This window comes from Nelusetta ayraudi, unplaced genomic scaffold (assembly GCF_046127955.1).
Source record: "Nelusetta ayraudi isolate G7.1 ecotype Tasmania unplaced genomic scaffold, CSIRO-AGI_Nayr_v1 ptg000016l, whole genome shotgun sequence".
NCBI lineage: Eukaryota > Metazoa > Chordata > Actinopteri > Tetraodontiformes > Monacanthidae > Nelusetta > Nelusetta ayraudi.
Genome location: NW_027466066.1, coordinates 7,476,489 through 7,498,711, shown reverse-complemented (window position 1 = coordinate 7,498,711; position 22,223 = coordinate 7,476,489). Strand labels below are relative to the sequence as shown.

At 49.4% G+C, this 22,223-nt stretch overlaps 1 protein-coding gene and 1 long non-coding RNA gene across 6 annotated transcripts in view; one reads left to right on the top strand and one right to left on the bottom strand.

Annotated features, from left to right (window-relative positions):
* Nucleotides 1-22,223, top strand: part of bahcc1a (BAH domain and coiled-coil containing 1a) — a 61,623-nt gene that overhangs the window by 33,731 nt on the left and 5,669 nt on the right. For 2 of the 5 annotated variants that reach the window (XM_076024320.1, XM_076024324.1), the window contains 20 exons: nt 3,350-3,475; nt 3,679-6,180; nt 7,004-7,118; nt 7,353-7,552; nt 7,818-7,976; nt 9,237-9,562; nt 9,757-10,102; nt 10,909-11,865; nt 13,352-13,521; nt 13,632-13,768; nt 13,990-14,103; nt 16,787-16,901; nt 17,217-17,448; nt 17,601-17,795; nt 19,066-19,239; nt 19,379-19,662; nt 19,846-19,926; nt 20,718-20,847; nt 20,941-21,055; nt 21,652-21,727. In XM_076024320.1, coding sequence (XP_075880435.1) covers nt 3,350-3,475; nt 3,679-6,180; nt 7,004-7,118; nt 7,353-7,552; nt 7,818-7,976; nt 9,237-9,562; nt 9,757-10,102; nt 10,909-11,865; nt 13,352-13,521; nt 13,632-13,768; nt 13,990-14,103; nt 16,787-16,901; nt 17,217-17,448; nt 17,601-17,795; nt 19,066-19,239; nt 19,379-19,662; nt 19,846-19,926; nt 20,718-20,847; nt 20,941-21,055; nt 21,652-21,727 — 6,554 coding nt within the window. The remainder of the gene's footprint in view (nt 1-3,349; nt 3,476-3,678; nt 6,181-7,003; nt 7,119-7,352; nt 7,553-7,817; nt 7,977-9,236; nt 9,563-9,756; nt 10,103-10,908; nt 11,866-13,351; nt 13,522-13,631; nt 13,769-13,989; nt 14,104-16,786; nt 16,902-17,216; nt 17,449-17,600; nt 17,796-19,065; nt 19,240-19,378; nt 19,663-19,845; nt 19,927-20,717; nt 20,848-20,940; nt 21,056-21,651; nt 21,728-22,223) is intronic. The other 3 variants (XM_076024323.1, XM_076024322.1, XM_076024321.1) reach the window with 3 other exon arrangements.
* The window catches only part of LOC142887010 (uncharacterized), a 51,961-nt gene continuing 33,443 nt past the window's right edge, over nt 3,706-22,223 (bottom strand). Inside the window, exon 4 of the long non-coding RNA XR_012926481.1 lies at nt 3,706-3,843. This is a non-coding gene — a long non-coding RNA (uncharacterized LOC142887010). The remainder of the gene's footprint in view (nt 3,844-22,223) is intronic.

The window sequence follows — 22,223 nt, the reverse complement described above, 5'->3', positions numbered from 1 at the left end:
CAACATTGGAGGTTGGCTTGAATTTAGGAAATCATGACAGAGGCCATATGCTGTCACCACTAGATGGCATAGTTCTGAGCTGCTTATGTGGGAAAAAAAACTGGCCTCCAGAGTAGCAGGCACTCATTCAGCTAATTCAATGTGTTGCTAAAACTGAGCTGCACGGCGTGTCATCTTACATATACCGCAGATATTTGTGAAACATATAGAGCCAAACTTTGAGAATGTCAGGGTACAACATCAATAAACTAAAAAAAAAATGTTGAAAAGATGTGACCTCGATGCCCTACCTGAAAGAGAAGGAGCAGGATTTCACAGAGATTTATTTGTTTTGTTTTTTTTTTACATTTCATAACACCTGCTAAATTGATTAGACCCTTTGAGGTTTTGAAAGGCTCATTTTCGTGTTTGAGTAAACCCTACTCAATTAGCTGAGTGGAAAATTAAAGCGAGGGAAAAAAAAAGAAGAAAAAAAAGAAAAATGGACCCAAAACAAAACGAAATGAGAAAAGAAAACCTGCGGGCTCCCCACAGGCTGCGGGCCAGCTGGCTATGCTCCAAATGACTTCTTATGCTATGCCAAAAACAATCGCAGCCTCATATCTCTGTCAACACATATAGACACACACACACAACACACACACACACACACACACACACACACACACACACACACACAAGCATGCATGTGCCACACTCGCCTGCACCCACCTGTCTAATCCACTTCTGTTTGATACGCCTCTCCAAGCCTATCTTCAGTTGTCCATCTCTCCCTCTGCTGCTAGCAGTCGCTAGCTTTTTCCTTTTGTGGGGATTTAAGACGCCCCCCCCTCCCCACCACCTCGCCTCTCTTTCATACTTATGCCTCCTCTCCCTCCCTCCATCTCTCCCGTGCCAGGCTGCATCCCTTCCTTTCAATTAGTCAAACCTGAAGAGATCCACCACAGCGCTGCCCCCTCCTCCGCCGAGGCCCTCCTCCTCATCCTCCTCCCTTTCTGTGTCTTGATGGTTCTGTCACTTTTTCTAAATTAGTGGACCTGACAGGCAGCTAAGCCTGCTCCTCCTCCTCCTCCACCTCCTCTTCTTCTTGGTCCTCTACCGCCTCTGCCTTGCTCTCTTTTTCCTCTCACCTTCCAGGCATCTCTCAGGAATGAAGCGTCCATTCAGCATTCATTTCCTCCTCTACCTCGTAAAGCGAGGCCTGAAAAACCCTACGTGAGACTGAGTGGTGTTTTCAGGTAACAGAGGCGCGGTAAAAGATGGAGAAAGGTCAGTCGGAGAAATACGCAGAGCACCGTTGGCCTGCCTCTAATTCAGCCGGGCTCAGTTCTCCTTCGCCTTTGGGGAGCCGTTTCATATCCAGCTCTCTTCTTGGCCCTCCCTGTCGGCCTGCTTCCTGCAACCTTACGTGCCGTGAGAAATACCTTCAGAACTTATGGAAAACCCCCTGGACGCGGCTCTGTTTGCTCTTCCTCTCGCCCCCTGCTCCTGGCGGAAAAGGGGGTGGGGGGTCCTGCGCGGCAAAACTCCCCCCGTCATTTACTTCCCAACGTGGACTCGTTTGTGTGTCTGGGAGGAGAGCAAGAGAGCGCCTCTGCTGTGCTGTCTAAGACCCTGCTCACGTCGCCTGCAGCCTCAGCAGCAGCAGCAGCAGCAGCAGGAATCAGCAGCAGGAGCAGCAGCAGCAGCTTCCCTTGTCCAGGCCAGATTAATGGCTGAATGGGCTCTGCCGGGCCCAGCAGTCTCCCTCTTGCCGCCCCAGTGGAGGGCACGCTGAAACTGAGCGGGTTGGCATTATCGGGCACAGCCAGACCGTGCTGTGAAAAGGGATTACGTCGTCAATCGTCACGCTTGCAAACAACATGCTACCGCAGAAAAAAAAAAAGAGGGTGGTGGGCTGAAGGGGGGATAAAGAAAAAATCTCCTGGCTGGGATAAAAATATACAGCCAAACCTCACTTTTACGTCTGTGTCTCTCAAAATCAGAGGAAAAAATGTCCTGCTTATACAAAAGATGCCCCCCCTCCCCTCTCTTCCCCCTGGCACAAGTACAGTATGTGCGCCTATTAATCATGACAGCAGAGAAAAAGGGAGCGAGAGAGAAAGACAAAGGGAGGTAGAGAGTGAATGGAGCAATAGGCCGAAGAAACGATGAAACAAACATTTTGCACAAAATAGAGGAAGAAAAAAAACGAGAAGGGAGAAACGTGACGCTATGTAATTATCACCCCGTTGCCCTCCTTGGAAAGCAGCGCCTTCTGTGTCGTCGCCTGGCTGTTTGCCCTCTCTGTGCATTTCATTAATTAAGATGTGAACATACGGAGGCCGCGCTGAGACGGGGGTCATTAAACCCACTGCAACGCCCCCAGAGTGGGCTCGCAGCGCCGGACCCATTGTTCCACCGGCAGAAAAGTGAGACATTCAACACTTTGAGCTCCTGTTAAAACCACAATTCTGCACGCACGCATGCACACACACACACACACACACACACACACACACACACACTGCCAAATGAACTGCATCTGGGGCTCTCAGGAATCGGGTCGTGCGCTTGCCAACACAAATACTTCTGACTTTCATTTAGCTTGAAGAGCCATGTTTTCCCCCCACCAACAAAAAACACCCTACCACACTGTCTATGAGTTGTGTGTTTTTGTTTTTTTTTAAAGACAGAGGGTGAGACAGGTGCGTGTGCAAGGACAGAGGAAGTGAACTTGATAGTCACAGGGACAGTGGTGCTGTGAACAGCTGATTCCTGGTTGTTTTTTCCTGAGCTATTCTTTGTGTCGAGGCACAGCTGTAGCCATTACTTTAGATCACTATACAGAAAAATCTTTTTTTTTTCAATACATTCCTTAAAAAAAAAAAAAAGAATTGTGGCGGGGCAGAGAAATGTCCATTATTTCATTCCAATGACAGTGGGAGCAGGTTGTCATGGCGATGCCGTCCCTTTGTCCGAACAGGTGTTGCCTTTCCACGCTCGACATCCAAATGTCCCCCTTATCTCTGATGTAGGTTCGTAAAGACCAGCCCATTTCTCGTTATTGTAAACACGAGCTTCGAATGCATTCTGTTCAGACAGACAGAGGTGCCGCTGACGAAAGAACACACTTTTTTTTCTTCTTTTTTTTTGAATATACATTACAGCACTTGTCTTGCACTGCTTGCATTCTAGACACGGGTGGGAGAGGCAGACGTGACAGACAGTGCTCGGACTTGTTTGCCTCTGAACGCCACCAGCTGCATTGAACCTGAAGGATTAGTGTGGGTTACTGTGGCTAACTGCATCTCGGCGGTGATTGTCCCGTCTTATCAATTCCCTGCCTCTCTCCCGTTATCCATGTCAGCAGCCCCAGGGTATCCTCGATTCTCAGGGAGCCTGGCCCACACTTTCCTTCCCATGAGCCACTTGGATCACCATGCCAACAGCGGAGTGATCTATGGGCAGCACCGTTTCTATGACACCCAAAAAGGTGAGGCATTGTTTGTTTTTTTTGTTTTGTAAATGAAAATGAGACAATTTAAACAATAAAGCAAGCTGTAACTTGATAGAGGATACTGGTAAGAATGCCTAGAGACAATATAATGCAAGTTTAATAATTACATTTGGACACTGCCATTTTCTTTCTGTGCTAATGCACTTGCCTTTACCTGCCTGAATTCTTTGCCTATCTAGAGAACTTCTATCTGCGAGGCCTCCCGTCCCAACCACCGCTCATCTCAGGCAATCACAGCCTGCCACCGATTTCCAGGCCGGGCTCAGGACACTCGCAGGGCTCCTGCAGCCGAGACAGAGATCCTGGGATAGGGGCGTCTCTGCATAAAGGTCTCAAAGACGGCTCTGTGGAGAGAGGAGTGGCGCCCGTCAAGGACAAGGAGAGGTCCAGTAGCAAACAGGAAGCTAAGGAGAGGCAGCAGCAACAGCAGCAGCAGCAGCAGCAGCAGCAACAGCACCACCACCACCACCAACACCACCACCAACAACAACAGCAGCACCATGCGCACCAGCCGCCCCAGCCCACACACCACCACCATTCCCATCCCCATCAGCAACACACGCACTACCCACAGCACCCACTTCCCCTGGAGGAGGTCAACAGTCGGGCCCTGGAGAGGCACAAGGTGTCGCTCGCCATGGAGTACAACAAGGAGCACCCCCACAGTATGGGCAAGCCCCTCAGCGCCTGCTTGCACAATGGCAAGATGCAAAACGGCGACGCGCCGACTGGATCGGGGTCAAAGGCATCCATGCCCAGCTGTGGGGGGGAGGGCACAGCCCTCGGGGCCAGGGTTGGTGGCGGGGGCAACAGCCAAGGCAGACATATGGGCTCCAACAGCAGCGGCAGCAGCAGCAGCAGCAGTCGCTGCACTAAAGAAGGGATCAGTGGCGAGATGAGGATCAGCGAACAACTTCCAGACTGTCTGGAAAGGGGTCAGGCGCCGCTGCACCACTCTCTGTCCTACTCCATGCCCCCGCCCTTGCACATGGGCTCCACCGCTGGGGGCGGGTACCCCCATTCGCACGGGCCCCCTCACGCCCCGCCTCACACACACGCCCACCCAGGTGGGTTCCACTGCCTCCAGCTTCACCCCACGCATCCGCACCACCCTCATCACTCGCACCACACGCACCACCATCCGGACTTCTTTTGCTCCCCGCCTCCTGCCCCTCTAGCCAATCCTGCTTCTTCGCATGAAAGGGGGCCAGTCGGCATGGACCGCGAGCCCAAAGTCAGCGGTCCAACATTTGTGCCATCTGTGGCAGACTTTGGGGACAAATCTAGTGGGCCGTTCCAGCTCGGTAACCCTGACTGCCAGGGTGTCGGCGTCGGAAACGCCAAGGACAAGGTGACGGAAAAGAATGGGGGCGGTGGGCATCATAGCAGCTGGCACAGAAAGCAGCAGCAGCAACAGCAACAGCAACAGCAGCAACAGCAACAGCAACAGCAACAACAACAGCAACAGCAACAGCAACAGCAGCACACATACAGAAAGACGGACAAGGCCCCAGAATGGATGCAGTCCCACCACCAACACCTTCAGTCCTCACAACTTCCTCCACCTCCACAACTACAGCAGCCTCCTCACCCTCAGCAACAGCAGCAGCAGCAGCAGCAACAACACCAGGTTGTGCGCTCCCGCAGCGCTGAGTGTGTCAACAGTGGCGTTGACATGGATGTGTTCAGACCCTCGCTCCCCCAGGGGCCCAAAGCGAGACACTCGGTCCCGCATTCAGTCAACACTTCTCCATACAGAGACTGTTCCCACCCAGGACCACCACCCAACTCCTCCCCACTCGGAAGTAAAAGCATGGGCCAACACGGCGGTGCTGCAGCCGGTCATGGCCCTGGTCCTGGAGGTAGCTGCTCCTTACAGAGGGACGGCCAGAAAGTAGCCAGGATACGACACCAGCAGCATGGCCGGCCTGGCCCGGACGCTCCCTCCCCTGCTGAGATGAACCAGGGAGCGAATCAAGAGCTAAAGAGGAAGATGGATATGTCTCCTTACGGTTATAACAACAGTGGTGGGCAGCACCACCACCAGCAGCCCCTAGTGCCACCCTGGGCCATGAGGCCGCCCCACCACATGCCACAACCGGAGGAAGAGCAGAGGAAGTCCTACATGGAGTTGGGGAACACTGGGAGCCAACACACCCAGCAGCAGCAACAGCAGCAGGCTGGGATGACTCTTCCTCCACCGCAGCCTCCTCCTGTACCACCACTCAGTCAGCAGCAGCAGCAGCAGCAGCAGCAACAGCAGCAGCAGCAGCAGCAGCAGCAGCAGCCAGCCGAGTCCCAGGGACCAACCCAGGGAGAGAGCAGTGCCATGAAAAGCTTGTTGAAGTACAGCAACCAGCAACAGCCGCTGCTTCTCTCCCACAAGAGCCCCTTCGGCGGGTTGGGAAACCTTAAGTCCGGTCCGCCTGGCGGCAGCTGTGCCTTGCAGGGCAACAAACAGACTCTGCCATCCAGAAAGGGGCCGGCGAATGACAGCGAGCGTCCCGATTGCAGTGGGCGGAGCCGGGACATGGGGGAAGCGGGTCACGGGGAGAGCGAGGCAGTGCGGCAGCCGCCGGTAGGTATTGCCGTGGCTGTGGCCAGACAAAGGGAACCTCCTTGTCGCTCAGCGGACACTCATCCCAACAGCCGACATGGAAGGGTCCATCCCTCAGTAAAAGGTGAGCGGGGAGAGAGAGGCCAGTGTCACATATATCCAAAGTAAAGGCACAGTGATCCTTTATGTGTGGAGGATTACTGACTGACCAAGCTGTGCAAAACCAAACTAAAATTGCTTTAAATATTGATGAAGGGGAACCTGTATATTTCAATGAAAAGCATAAAGATTTCATGTGTGATATGACTCTAATTGACAAACCCCCTCCCAACATTCTCCATTAAGGCTCTGCTACTTTTACTTAATTCTGTACGAGAAGCATTATAAATTATTATTAAACATAACCAAAGTAAGCTAAACACCAAGATTACTGCCTTTCTATGTTTTGAACCACTACAGCGGTCATGCGCAGCATAAAATATAGAGCCCAATTAAAATTAATTGTATTGCAACTGCATGAAATGTGTTAAGGGTGCTCAATCAGCAACATAAAGTATGCGTCCTCATTGTAATCCGAATTCACCGTCCACCCACTCACATTGCTACACATTGCCGCATTGAGTGATGTGTTGCCTCTTTTCTCCTTTAAACTAAAACATAACATCCTCGCAGCGACAGTGGTAGAAGTATGGTTACAGTTTTTGGGGGAAGCTCTAGAGGTATGGGTGGTATAAAATGAAATGAACTGGAAAAAGTGTGTAATAATAAAGGCGCATGAAATTGCCCCTAAAACACAAACTCTGTATAATAGTAAAAGCTAATAAGCAGCACCGCTGGTACAGGTCTCTGGTGGCTCAGGGTTGAATTGTGAGAAATGAGAGACCCGGGAATATGTCTTCACCAGGGAGCACAACCGTGAATGCTAATGGTTAATGATTTTCTCAAAGGACCAACCCGCTCCATGTATCCCTCGGATCCCACCGTTGAAGAGGAGAGGAAAAGACTGAGTGGAGAACAAATAGGTCTGACCTGCCTGGACAGACAGAGGGATACTTTTATCAGGTAGGCAGTAAAAGGAGATTTCATAATGCTTTAAAGGTCCCACATAACACATTTTTAGATCTCCAGTGGAGTTGCTTTAAATGACTAATCATGCCAGGAAAATACAGCACACTTAGCTGCCCTTGTTTAAGCATTTAGTTTTCATCACATCTGTGAAGTAAACTCTACACAACAGTGACAAGCATTTAGCATCGAGGTCTTTATTGCTATTTCTTTGTCCTGCACCAACATCAGGGATAACAAGGAAAGGGTGGAGTTTGCAAGAATCCACCCTACCAACAGCTGCCACGGAGACCTCCCCTCTCATCTTATGGTCCCGGGCGGGACCTCCCTGCAGTCAGGCCAATTAGGAGACCCCTCTGCACATTCTGCTCACCATCACTGGATGCCAAGAACTGGAAGCCCATCCCTCTGGATGACAGGACACTCCTATGGTAAGGGTGATTGAGGAAAGATGCCACGTTTAAATTTAACCTATGGTCCACTTATTCAATTTCCCAGATCCTATAAAGAATTTATTGGATAGGTCAAAACAAAAGGGGTTTTATTTATGATGATTTAATCATCAATCATACTTTTATGTCACCTTGTTCAACTAAACGTATATACCTTCTACTTTTATGATGTCACGTTATTGTAATTGTTTATTAAATTGACATTGGTATATATATATAAATGTAACATCCTTTATATTAACAGGCATAGGTCACACAGCCCTGCACCAGAATCTACCCCCAGGTTTCTCTGCAACCATGCCAGGCCCTCTGCAGCCAGTCCTGCCCCTGCCTCAGGACCCCTCCGCCCAGCTAGTGGTCCTGCCAACTGAGCCTCCCGCCCACCCCGCGACCCATCACCTGGGTATGCCACAATCTCACTGTGCTTTGTGACACGTATGCGTAATAAGTCCTCCAAGCGCACTTAAACCATTGTATGGGCTGCCACGCAACTCGCACATTATGTATACAAACATATAATCTGCCGCACAAATGTAAATCTCCCCAAGTTAGACAATCAAGTAATTGCGGTCCATACTGTAACGCTTTGCCTCCCACTGGCTGCTCTTTCGCATGATGTTATTTCAGTGCTCATCAGGGGCAAACGTTAAAAGAATCGTTGGGAATCCTGTGGGTGGTGATCCCACGATGACTGCGGATGAACCTTAATGGGCTCACACTTTTTAACATACTGCCCATACTGGGACAATCCAAACTTGAACTTTACATGAACCATACAAATATGGTTCACAAGCAGACACAGCTCGGAAAAAGATGTAAATATTTTAAATTTGCTGAAACAGCCTGTGTAAGTTCTTCTTGAACTGAAATCAGTTGCACGTAACATGTCTGAGATTTTTGGTGCATCCCACAAACATAGGGTAAAGGGAAGGATTGGTGCAAAGACTGCAAGGGACCACAATAAAATCCCTAAAGTAGCTTCTTGTAGCGTAAAGCCCACTTCATTCCAAGTGGGACCGCTATCATTGCACCAAGACCACCTCAAGTTTGTACCAGTTTCTGCAAGGCCACATTATGAGAAAGCTTTGCTGAAGTCATGGGAACTGGGCTTCCTTTTGAGCCCTTCTGCAGACCCTTCTGTGTGATTTGGCCGGGCAGGTTGGACATTTCGGTCACATTGGTCTTTGCTAAATACTCCGGCGAGACCAACATGCGCTTCCACCGCTGCAGTTTGACCATTCATCCAACCATCATCATCTGTTCATGATTTTTTTTCCCCCAGCATTCCATTCAATTCTCCAAGCAGTTCTTGGGAGACAGCTTTCTGCAGAGAGCGGGGGAAGAGAGTGTGGGATTGCTGCTGCCTGGGGAAATGTTCTGTGCAGTCCAAAATCTTCTTTTTCATTTTGGAAGAGATTTTTTTCCTTCATGTCGCAGCTATAAACTGTGAATACAATCATTTTTAAATGATTCATATTGGTCTTATGGTTTCAAATTGGGTATGTGGGAGTTGGATAATGAGGGATATGGGTAACATGATATTGTGGCTTATTGTTTGCGCAGTGTGCAGGGATCCAAGCGGAAAAGGTGCTATTTGTATGCGTGTGCCTTCATTTCTGGTCGCCTGCTTTGTCACATTCCTCCTCCTCTTTTTCCTCATTAGATGTGATGGAGCAGCCGGGGCTCTGGCCCCCTGTGTACGGCACCCGGGGCCCACCCTCCCACATGCAGCATCCCGCTGTGTACTCCCGATCCCAGTTTCTACGGCAACAGGAGTTGTATGCTCTCCAGCAACACCAACAGCTACAGCATCAGCACCAGAGCCACCAGTCACAGCAGCCGCCGCAGCAGCCTCCGACCCAGGAGCAGCAGCAGCAGCAGCAACCGCAGCTGCAGACACAGCAACAACAGCAGCAACAGCAGCAGCAGCAACTGCACAGAGCTGTGCATGGAATGGACATGCAACATCACCCCACTCACAATTCACAGGTGATTCAGGCAAATTATGACACATATGTTTTAAAACATGCATAAATCACATTGATGGTTAAAAAAAAATAGAAAAAACAAGAGTCAAGCTGTGCAAGTCATTCATGAGTCAGGTTCATCTGTCGGAAAGCACTATTTTTAAACTCCCCCATACATGCTTGAGATATTTAAATAACTCTGTTATATTTCTGTAGGTGCAAAAGAGGCCAAGCGAGCCCTCGGTCGAGCTGGAAGAGCTAATTTCCGAGCCCAGGATGTCAAAGCCAGCCAAGCCCTACTCGTACAACCCACCGCAGAGGAACAGCTCCCCCGCTGGGGCGTGCGCCGCCCACTTGTCGCCCTGCTGCCAGTCCCCGTCGCTGCGACCGCATCCCAAAAGCACTCCGTCCACACCGTGCCCGGCCCCGAGCCCTGCCGCGGCCGTGCCCCACTCCCCTGCCATCAGCCCCGTCCCGCCTCAGATGCCCAAAGGAGTTGAATCCCAGGATAAGCGAGGAGAGGGGCAGCCAACGCAGGAATACCCAGAGTCTCTGGAGCCTGGTGAGCACAAGAATGAACCATGTGCAAGACGGCCATTGACAAGCCCCCCCAACGAAAGGAGTTAGAAACACTCTCAGCACTGCTGAGAACCCTGCTGTCTACTTTCTTTATGTGGCAGAACACTAACTGGCAGTTGCTCTTTGTTGTTGCTACAAGACGACTGGTTGTGTAGGATCTCTCCGTATTTACAAACAAGGTCACTTATCACTGATACTAATGGGAGTTTGCATCCCCCTCCACGAGGAGCGCCCTACTCCGCGTTGCCATTTCGTGCGTGGGCGGCATAGCTGGCAAGCTCCTGATTGACTGAGCAAGTCAAAGCTGTAGAAAATGGCTGCTGGCTGAGCTGGAGCTTTCCAGTACCTCGCCTAATGTCAGAGAAAGACCTCAATAGCAGCCATCACCTCTCTTCCACAGGCGCTGTGCTCGCTTCATCATCATTAATGTGTCTGGCTAACGGCCACCGCGTGCCAGAGGAATTCTCTCAGGTGCTCCGCTAGACCAACAGCCTGGCCCACTTTAAACAGCAGGCAGTGTTTCATGAAGTGCTCCAATCTTACCCGGGATATCAAGTTTTACTCCTTGTAACGATGAAGGAGGTGGGGGTGGCGTTTCGGTTTAGGAACGGGTCTGCTGTGTGAAAATGTCTTCTTTTTTTTTTTAAATGTGTGACACATACAAAAAGCCATCTTAAAATAATTTGCAAATTCCAATTTATTTGAGCTGGGATATCAGATGCAGGTGACTTTAAACTTGAATAATCATGTGAAAAGGATTGACGGTGAATCTACTTCTTTCACACCCAGATCTGCCCCCGGGATACACCTACCCCGCAATGTCCATGGGCTACAGAAACGGGCCCTCTCCCCAGGATGTTCGGCTGGCTGAACCAGCTGACCTGGAAGCGGTCCAAGTGGAGCCCACTGATCACGCTCCCCAGTCCATTTCCAGTCTGGAGGAGGAGCTGGATTGCCAGGCAACGGTCAGGCCGCTCCCGGAGCCTCTCCCTCCAAAGGAAATGGAGCAGGGAGTGGAGGAAAGAGTGGCTGAAGGAGTTGTGGAACTGAGGCAGGATGTGGAGGTAGCGGCAGTGACAGGGGCCAACTACGTGTCTGGAGAAAAGGAGGTGAGGGATCAGGGGCCCACTGAGGAAGAGGTCCTGGTTTGCCCCCCTGCTGAGAGCCCGGTGTGCGAGGCTGCATCCTGTCCAGTCCCCCTTTCAACAGAGGAGCCTGAGAGGCCAGCAGCTGTCATCACCTTGGAGGAGGAAGAGGATGATGAGGCGGTGGGTGAGGAGAGCCAGGTGGAGCCCGCTCAAAAGGTCACCGTGCCTGGAGAGCAGGATACGCCTGCCATCATCGAGCTCGACCCCGCCTCCCCTGCAGCACCCGCCGCCCCCGAGACTCTCCAGTCTTCGGGCCTCCAGGCGGAAGCGCAGGACGCAATGCAGCGTAACAACGAGACGGGATGCGCAGACACCTCAGCGGACTCTGCCTGCCTCTCCCCTGCCTCCACATCTGTCCACAGCCCCGGCCAGGCAATGGCTGCCTCGTCCCACAAGCCTCTCGTGCCCTGCTACTGGAGCCTGGAGCTGCTGATTGCCGCCGCCTTCTGCACAGACGTGCCGCCGTTTCCCCTTTTGTCTATGAGCGCCCCGTCAGCCGCCCCGGCCCAGCCTAACCCTCACCAGGGCATGGAGCTTCTCAGTGAGCTGGCTGATCTGGAGCTGCAACAACAAAAGCGCACCTGTGGTAAAAGCCAGGGTGAGGGATTGCGTGTCTCCTACCACTTATACATACATACCCACATGCACACGCACCCCCCCAAACTTCCCTCTCATAGTTCAACCGTCTTGCTCCTCTGTCTGTCCACCGAGACAAACTCCCACTCTCCCCTTGGGCCTAGCCTGTGTCGCCACCTGCTTCCTCCCAGGTACTCCTCTCTTCCTGTCTCGAAAGCCACTCGTGGATTCTAACACGTCCCCAGAGAAACCTCCTGCATACAGCCTTGCCATTCCTCCTCTATGGTGTGTTAAAGGCATTTTTTCATTTTTCTAAAAAGGCTGTTCTAGTAATGCGGAGGCCTCAGGAGAAGGGGCAGGAGGACAAGGCTGAGCTGGAGAAGAGTGCACGCCTGCCCTCGCACTGGTCCCAGCTTTCCTTGGGGAACTGTCACTCAGCCTCTCCTTCCTGTCTGTTTGATCTACACATGTGCGCAGCTGCACATGCGGCCACACACACACACACACGCGCACAGACACGAAACCGCATGTGGCTTTTCACATACGATGATAGAAAAAGGAGAATAAGGAGTCACAGCAAGTGGATTCCCTCTTTCTGATACACATTAGTAGAAGTTGGTGTGTAATCGCAAAAGCCGTCGATGTTTTTCAGCACCCTAGAGCATTGCCTGGCTAATTAGACCCCATTGTTTTAAAGTGCCTTTAAAAGCTTCCTTGTTTTTTCAAAGCGCCCATGTGTTTTGTTTTCGTTTTGTTTTTTATTCATACAAAAGGATGTTTTGTGTTTCCCACCGCATCCTAATGCATTTAACAGCTCCCAAAAGAGGGCTCTATAAAAAGGGTATCATCAAGTGAATTTGGAGTCAGTTGTTGTCGTCTTTGTTATGCGATACTGTCGACGGCTCAGCAAAGTGGCACATGTGGAGCCACTTCGCAAGAAATGAGCACTCTAAAAGCTAGGAAAATCTGCACAACAGTGTATTTCTTTGTGAACAAAATTATTATTTTTTTTATATCCATCTCTATGACATGGCTGCAACCTCTAATATTCATGACTAGCCTGATAACGTGATGGCAGACAGTGCAGTTAGTTCTCGGGGCAGGGTGGGTGATATAAGAGTCTGGCCCAGATGGCCGCAGACGTTGCAGCATCTGGTGAGTCAACATTGATACGACCCCTGAAATGGCACGCCGCTGTTTCCTCATGCACGTTTAATGTGCCTGATTCACTTAATGTCTTTTTGTCTCACTGTTTATTTGATGTGCCACACGATAACTGCAAGTGTAATCAGACAAAAGCAGAAGTCCTGGCGTGACACTGACACACACACACACACACACACACACACACACACACACACACACACACACACACACACACACACACACACACACACACACACACACACAGTCAAATGCATCCTGTTCTGCAAAGTTAGTTAAGACTAGCCAAGTATCGGTAACGGGACATAATGTATTTTCCTTGGTTTTTCCTTTCTTTCAAACAGAGGATGAGCTGCTAATGTTTGACCTCCAGAGCCTCGCCACGTTGGCCACAGCACGTGCACTGGAGATGGGGCCCCAGGACGGCAGCAGGACTGGTTCATGTCAAAACTTCCCTGCCCGTAGGGTCCTCAATTTACGTAGAAAGTGCAACTGGACACCTCGCAACGAACCAGTGAGTACTAAATATACCTGTGGAGCCTCTCTACTGACGTACTGCAAAAAGTTCCTTATTTTATGGTTCTTTGAGTTGAAGCAATTAAGTGCCAATGATGTGCATCTCAGGTATGCCCAGCCAAGGGTGCCATCGAAACAATGGAAGGTCCCGAGCTTGAAATGCGCGTCAAGCTAGCTGAGCTGCAACGTCGCTACAAGGAAAAGCAAAAGGAGCTGGCCAAACTTCAAAGGAAGCACGATCATCAGTGAGTCTGACATCAACCTCTCTCGCCTCAAGCTCCCCGTCATCATTGTCATTCACAGACTTCCAACGTACTAAAAGTTCCAAAGAATTTCCCGCCAGCTGGGAAATATCATGTATATTTCTTCTCGCTGCTTCGACTCTTGAATCCTGAGCGTGCATGGCAGGTCGGCAAAGCTCCCCGTCTCGCCTTTGTGTTTACACATCATCTGCATGCTCAAACAGGAAGGAGGAAACGCCTCGCAGCCCAGCGCGACGGGGACCCGGCCGGCCCAGGAAGCGGAAGCCCACCCTCATCGCAGGTCTGGTGTCCTCATCCGAGGGTCAGAGGAAAGTCAAGTGAGTGCCACTCATCCCAATCTTTGGGCCGGCTGCAAAGCCAAACACTCTTTATAGCACGCACCAACATCCTTCACGTCGCACAAGGACTTGGCGGCACAAACAGGAAATGGGAGAAGGCAAATCAGCCATTCCAGAAAAGTCCACCAGAGGCCTATTCTCATCCAGTCGGCCCTGGTGTTGTTTGTGCTACTGCGTAATCAGCGGCGGCCGAGCGTGTCTGCTTGTGCGCAGTAATAACGTATGGACATGCACATACCCAGGAAATGGCTCATTGGGCTCATTAGGCGTCAACCTGGCTAATCCTAAACCTCAGTGGCATAACTGTAGTGCGTGTTGAGCTCAGCTAGGCTGCGTTGGATGGGGTGGGGGGTGGGGGGAAGTGGATGCAGGCAGAGGATGTAATTAGAGTACCGTGAATTCTCCTGTAATCTGTCCCAGCCAGCTACAATGTGACACGCCATAGCCCCACGGGGACACTGGGGGGCCAGAGGATAACATGATGGTCAGACAGTCCAGGCACTTAATGATAAGCTGACATTTAGAACTCTCGTACATCGTCCGCGTGTGTGTGTGTGTGTGTGTGTGTGTGTGTGTGTGTGTGTGTGTGTGTGTGTGTGTGTGTGTGTGTGTGTGTGGCACAGCGAGCTGAGCGGCTGAGGGGAAAAATAATGAGGGAGACGGATATGGAGATACTGGGTGGTGCTATTCCTTAAAAAAAAAAAAAAAAAAAAAGCTTAAATAATTAAGAGATTGCAAGGATCAGCTTTTTTTTTTTTCTCAACACAGCGACTATTTTTATTCGGTGTTTGGCAGGAGGACACAATAAGAGACGGTTCTTTGGGATGGAAGTCTGCTGGCAAAGCATCTGTTGGCCTTGTCACCAGGCTCTGGAAAGGCCCTAAATGTCACATCACAGTGTTTACCCTACCTGCATCTTTCCTCTGCCTTTGCCCCTCTGCCGTGGTTTCTGGGCAGTGTTCCACAGTGTTCCCAGCTGCCCCTCTGCGATGTCGCCTCCGCTATCCTTCTGCCCGTGTAACGCTGCCCCCCTGCCCTTTTGCCAGACCAGCGCAGAGTGGAGTCCAGGACGCTGATGCTGGGTGACACTGGTACCCAAAGGAAAGGGTAACCGGCCAGCACCCAGCAGCTAAGAGCGTGGCAGGGAGGGTAAAGGCATGGCAGAGTCTTTGCAAGCTGCAAAACAGTGAACTAATCTTCCTTCAAATTCAAACTTGAACCACAGTCTTTGCTTTTCTTTGTTTTTGTTTTTCCTGTCAAGATAGCCAAGGTGCACTTTGCTCCCTTCGCAGAAATCAAACTCTTGATTGACTAGTCCAGCCCTCTGATTCTCCTCCAGCCCAGTTGTAGCTATCTTCCACAAAATAAAAATGAAATTGCTGAGAAGTCCGGGAATCAGAATCTGGGAAAAAGAATGGAAATGTTTCTGGCAGAGACAAGTGATAAATTCAGGCCCATTTTCTTGCATCCCATGCATTGGCATAATTAAGCATGGCTGTAGCGGTGCACCTTTGAGAATTTACCCTGGCATTGTTTGCTTTTGCGCCTGCTTCTGTTATTCCTGTGGGGGTAAAGCGGTGGGGTCCTTCGCTGCGCCGCTTTGATGGGGGGGAGGTTGGAGGAGAAGGCGAAGCTGGAGAGAACCTGCTCGCCAGCAAACACCGCTAATCAATTCTGTTTAATTAGTCACTGTACACTCAGCCCCACCGATCCCCCCCACAGAGAGTGAGAGAGTGAGAGAGGGAGAGAGAGAGAGACACTCTGTCATATTGTGTTTGTCAGCGGCGGAAGGCAAGCGGTGGCGAGATCTGCCTCACAGGGACAAACTCACACTTCACCGCCGCCTATGCTGTCAGTCGGTGGGCAGACAGTCGCCACCGCCTGACAATCCTGTCCGTCCATTTCCTTCATGTTTTGCCACGGATGCAGGCTGACACGCGCTGATTACGGGACGTGCGCACAATCGAGGGAGCCGCATCCCAAACTGTGCAACCTCACACTGTGTGCGTTGACACCAGCCAGTGTAGCGCGGGAGAGGTAAAATGCGGTAATATGTCCACAAAGGAAAAACAAACTCGACTTTCATTTCAACCCTTGTTCAGACTGAGACTGTGACTGTGATTAGCGGAAGGGAAGTTGGTCTTTTGTTCGAGTGCAGCCCGCCAGCCTTCCAGGGGGGAAACTCAAGGGCGTTTGTAGTGGCTGACCTATGAAGCTCGGTGCAGAGGAAGCTGCGCACCACGGGCAATGTGAAAATGCGACGGGTCTCCCGTGCTATGGTATTTGCAGAGGAAAACAGGGCTGCATACAAATGTGAGGCCTTTCCGACCGTCCGCTGTAGCTTTGGCAGCCATGCCGGTCAGCGCAGGCAGCAAAGACAACGCCGAGATAAATCGCAGAGGCTTCTCGTGCCACGCTGCCCTATGACAATCCCAGGTTCCTTGTCAGATCACAATTTTTCAAGCGCTTGGTTCAGAAACTGGGCTCCCAGTGTCTTTTTTTTTTTTAGCCATTCTATTCATCAGGCCAAGAGAGGAGAGTTATAAGATCCCACTGAGAGGTGACTCAACTCTGTTTTCTCCTGTGATGTCCTACCCCTTTATCTCCTGAACCGCCGCTGTTCCTCTTCTAATGAATGCCTCTCCCTTGTTTTGACTGGCAGGTCGATGGGGGCGGGGCTTTCCCTGTCGCCAGAGGACCTGGGAGGGGGCGGAGACAGCCAGAAAAGGAAGAAGAGGCTGTCCAGTCGAGGCTTTGAGCGACTCAGCTGCGTGCAGGTCAGGGTCCCCTTGTCCTTCTTCCTTCTGTCCTCTGTGTGACTAGGAATGAAAGGAGCCACGCTTTGTTTCTTTGCGTTTGATATACCCCTTTGTTGCACACTATTTCTAATTAGGTGCTAGCCTCAGGAGTCAAATCCTCTGCACTCCATATTAATATCTTTTTCGCTGCGCCGTCGTCTGTTCCTTTTTCTTCTCTGTGTGCAAGCAAATGAGAGCCCTCTTCCTCTGACGTTCTGACGCTTTTTTGCTGCCGCTGTAACCGAGAGCGTAACCGGCTCTCACTCGCTCTCTCATCTCTCTCTGTTGCGGCAGATAAAAGCGCAGGGCTGCAGAAAAAGCAGCCTTCACAGCATGCTCAGCTCCAAGCTGGCCGCGGATGTGACTCAGCTCAAACAGAAAGCCCAGGCTAAAAAGAATCTCTCAGGGACGGGCTCCAGGGACAAGGAGGTTTCGCCCTGCAACTCTAACCCCAAGTACAGACACAGGAGCCAGAGCACAAGCAAAGCCGAATCAAGGCGCGAGTCTGGGGGACAAAGTGACACAGGTAGACACTGGCAATCACAGCGCTGATTGTGCCTCACGCTGCGTCGACTTAATAGGCGCAGCGCCGTGTTTTCATTCGCGCATCCGCCAGAATTCCACTGACTGCTCTTAGCCCACATTTGAGCTCTGATTGGTTTCGGTGCATGTTCTCAGCAGCCAGCGGGGACAGCGGGCCCCAAGAGAGCTGGACCGGCCCTGTGCGCCGCGGACGAAAAAAGGGATCAACTGCCCAGCAACAGAGTTCTTCCTGTTTGAGCCAAGGCAAAACAAGGGTTCTGCGTGGCCAGAGAGCAGGGGCGCTGGACGATGGAGAAAGCTCCCCTGCAGAGAGCGATTCCTCTGATCAAGGTGAGACGGTAGTCCTGCTTGGACAGGTTCAAAGAGGGAGATGTTGCAACATTTTTTTTTCCTGCTCGCTGCTCGATGGCTATGAATGAGAAAAAGAAGGCACGGGGCACAGCCAATGTTTCCCCATCCCCGAGTTAACAGCAGAAGCATGTTTGACAACCTGTCACAAACACATGGATGGAAACAAATGTCCCTCAATTATTTATACAACAAAATCCAGTTGGGGAGTTTTGGCACAAATCATAACCTCAGTTAAAATGACATTTAAATAACATTGCAATCACAATTATTGGACACAGCACTTGCATGATTTGTTTTGGGTAACTTTTGACATTAATAATAATAATGATAATCATCTGAGTAATTAATTAGAAACGCTGTGCTTCCCCCACGGCAGAGGCACTAAAATCTGCAAAACAAAGGCAGATCAGTAGGTTAATTCTCCCTCTATTCCAGGATCAACTGCTTTTATTTCACTGCTGGTTGCTCTGCTTATGTAAGCCACGTGATTCATACTACATATGCATGAATTCTTTAATTACTTTGGGGCCTCATCAGTCTTGCGACTCCAAGTGCGCTGCACTCTAAACATTCATTTGGGGGTATTAGAGGGAGAGGGAAAGGAGTGTACAGGAGGAGACGTTCCGGAAAACGCACCCATCTACTGGAATACCAGCTCGAACGGCTAAGGTGTGCAACACTTGCTGGCTCACCGTCACATGCATACATATGAAATAATGATTTTACCATGACGGGGCTCATGAGTTACATTAACATTTAAATTTGATTCACCAGAACAAAAGCTCTAAGCCATTTCTTTTAGCGTAACTCTATCATAGTAAGAAAAACAGGTGTTTTGATTTTGAATGTCCATGAACAGAAAGGGGGGGGTGCGTGGACATGTAGCACACAAGTGAGTGGCCTGGCTGACAGGCCAAGGTAACAATTGCAGGCCGAGCTGTGGACACTTATCTGTGAGAGCCTTTGAAAACCCTGGTGTTGAACAACGTGAGGGAAAGAGCAGAGAATGGCCGATGAGAGACTCACTCAAACAAAATCCTACCATTACTGCTTTTGGAGAATGTGTGAAAAACTAGGTAGTAGATCGAGTCATAGCATTTGCATACGCTGAGAGGCTGAAGATAATGTCAAATAAGATTAGTTTTTGATTTAAAAATACATCAAATGGTAGATTTAAGTAGCAGTGCAACATTATAAAAAAAACATTACAGCAGTATCACAGAGCTGCGTGTTTTGTCCGTTCTACTAGGAGACGAAGAGGAAGAAGGCAGTTACGATACGGATGAGGGTCAAGACTACAGAGCACAACCACCCAGAGACGTAACTTCTAGCTCCTCGCTGACAGGTCCAAGTCCCTCATCTGTCGTCAAACTGGAGGCCAATCAGAAAGCCAGAAACAAGAAACAGAGACAGGAGCTTTATGGTAAGACGGCCTTTTGAAAAAAACAATTCACTAACAACAAAGCTGCCCCGCAAATCTTCGCGGGAAGCATCTGTTTTATGTTTCACCCCCAGGCTTGCTAGCTTGGGTCTAAATCTGTTTCTCTAATTGAACTGCGCAGGCTCCCAGTGTCTGTCCGGAGCCGAAGGGGAGGTCAAAGTCAGGAAGAAGCCCCCCTGCAGGTTGGGTCTGGGCACTGCAATCAAAAGCTATCATGAAGTACACCGGCCTGAGGGCATCAGAAGGCCATGTGTGTCCAGACTTAAGGAGCCGCGGTGGGGGAGCCTTGGGACCAGAGGCAACCGCTACCGCAGGAGCATTGGACTCGCCACCTTTCCAACCACCAGCGAGCGGCTGAAGAGGGCGACCCGCAAGAGCACCATGTTGAGAGGAGCCATCAATAAGGTAATGCACTTTCATTTTTCTAGAAAAAAATATAAAAAAATAAAAAAATAATACAAAAAAGCTTATGGGTGAAGAAATGATGTAGTCAAATTATTTTTCCCCCCCACAAAATGAGCCTTGTGAATGGACAAAAACAGAACCCTTTAAAACAAACTTAAGATTCTGCTTATGTCTCTCACACAGAGGAGAAGTTGTTGGTCAGCTGGTGCACATTCTTCACAGAGTGAGGAGAACAGCAGGGGACGTAGGACAAAAGACCAGCAGGTATTGCACCGGCCTCAGTGAATTAAAGGGGGATTTAAAAAAAAAATCTATATCTATATACAGTACATCTATATCTGTATATATATATATATATATATATATATATACATACGTATATATATACGTATATATATATATATATATACATATATATATGTATATATATATATACATATATATATGTATATATATATACATATGTATATGTATATATATATACATATGTATATGTATATATATATATATATGTATATACATATATGTATATACATATATGTATATATACAGATATAGATATACTGTATATAGATATATATACATAAGGCACATGCAAACTACCAAGCAACATTTTCATATAGTTACAGACAGTTTTTCTGCAAAGAAAACCACCCATCCTTCAACCGTTTTATTAAGAATCCTGGAGATGTTTTACTGTCCCAGATTTCTCACCCTGAGGACTGTTACTGTAGAACTATTAAAAGTACTTAGCACATTGCATCCATCCCGGCCTCCTGCTGTGCCATCTTAAGGGAGGAGCGGATGGGAGACAAGATGTGGGAAGAGGGGGATGGCGGCAGTGGCTCACACTTTCTGCTGTCACGGAGGGAAAAATGCTGTACATGCACTGTGAAGTTCCGTGCACTTATGTGCGTCTTTGGGTAGCACGTAAAAAAAAAAATCCCTCCCTCTGCTATCTTACCTTCTGTCCCCAAACTCACTTCTTTTATTCATACCGGCACCCATTGTATTTTTATATTTATCCGGGACATCCCTTATGTTACAACCTACAGCCAAAAGGACGAGCGGTGAGTCGCCTGCTGGAGAGCTTTGCGGCCGACGAGGGCTTTCAGATGGATGGTAGCAGCTTCTCGGAGGGAGAGGAGGACAGCAGTCATTCACCAGGCAACAAGAGTCCGCAGCGTAAGACAACCCTCTGGCTTTTAAAGCAGAAGACGGTAGAAAAGATGCTGATTTTTTATTTTTTTTCCTGCCGCTTTTCGTCCCCTTGGTCAGTTCCCAACTGTGTCCTAAGCAAACAACTCCTTACGGATGGTCTGAAGGTCCTGGTCTCCAAGGAGGATGAGCTGATGTACGCCGCCAAGGTGCAGACACTGGAGCTCCCAGACATGTAAGATGCCAGGAGGCGCAGACATCTGATGGGATTCTGATGGAGTTGTGGGTTGATGCGAAAATGTTACAGCTAAACTAAAAGCTCGCTGTATGTGATTTTTTTTTAAATCTCTTTTAAAGCTCCAAATGCATTCTGCTTTAATTTTTGTATAGCAGTAACCGGATTAAAAATTATTATCATTATTATTATTTTTGCAGATTCACAATATAATAGTGGTGGGAAAAAAAAGTTTGCAAGACCATCCCAAAAGCTATCGCAGACATCAGCTCATCAGATAGAACTCGTGCAAATGATCATTAGTGAAGCATTATAACAATCACTAAAGGGAAAATTAGAAGTTACCGGCAGCACAAAATGCCTCTTCGGTTATCGTTTTTTATTTATTTATTTCACCCCATGTCTGCCTTTCTTACATTACAAACCCACATGGTCCCATTTCTAGCGCAATATCAATACTGCTCCTCAGGCACAGGCAACAAAATGATGCTGTAACGCAACAGAGTGGGAGTGATATATGACACGGGAGCCAAGCCAGCACAAAACAAGCATCTGAGAAATACCTTATTTTTGCCTCTGTTTTCTCTGTTCTCTAGCTTCAGCATTGTTATCGACGGTGAAAGGGGAAACCGCCCAAGAATTTACTCGTTGGAGCAACTGCTACAGGAGGCCGTAAGTTCACCCTGTGCCACAAAATAAATAAATAAATACATTCTGTGCTACAAGAAACCCAACATTTGGTCACATGGTCCTCCGGTCAGTCAGCACTGTTTGTAAAACATCTATGTGCGCCCTTTGCTGTGCCTACCAGGCTCTCTACCGCTTTGCCAGCCTCTTCTTGTCTCTCTTCCAGCCCCCACTGCGAGATGTCTAAACCTCTTAAATAAATATAAACATATGGTGGGCAGGATCTTCAGATTTAAGTCTCCGAGTCTCTCTGAATGTCCGTTAAACCCATCTGTGTGTGTAGGCGGGATAATCCCACAAACACCTGGATGCATTGCCATGTTTGCGTTAAAAATGGGAGGAAATGTGGACTTTGCACTCCTCCTACTTCAAACTGGAGTTGTCTCAGTGTCCATGCTGACAACAGTGTGTGGAGAGAAGCAAGCCGGAGTTGTGCAAAAGTCTTGAGTTGCTTTTAGCCAGTAGAACAAGCCGCTTCATC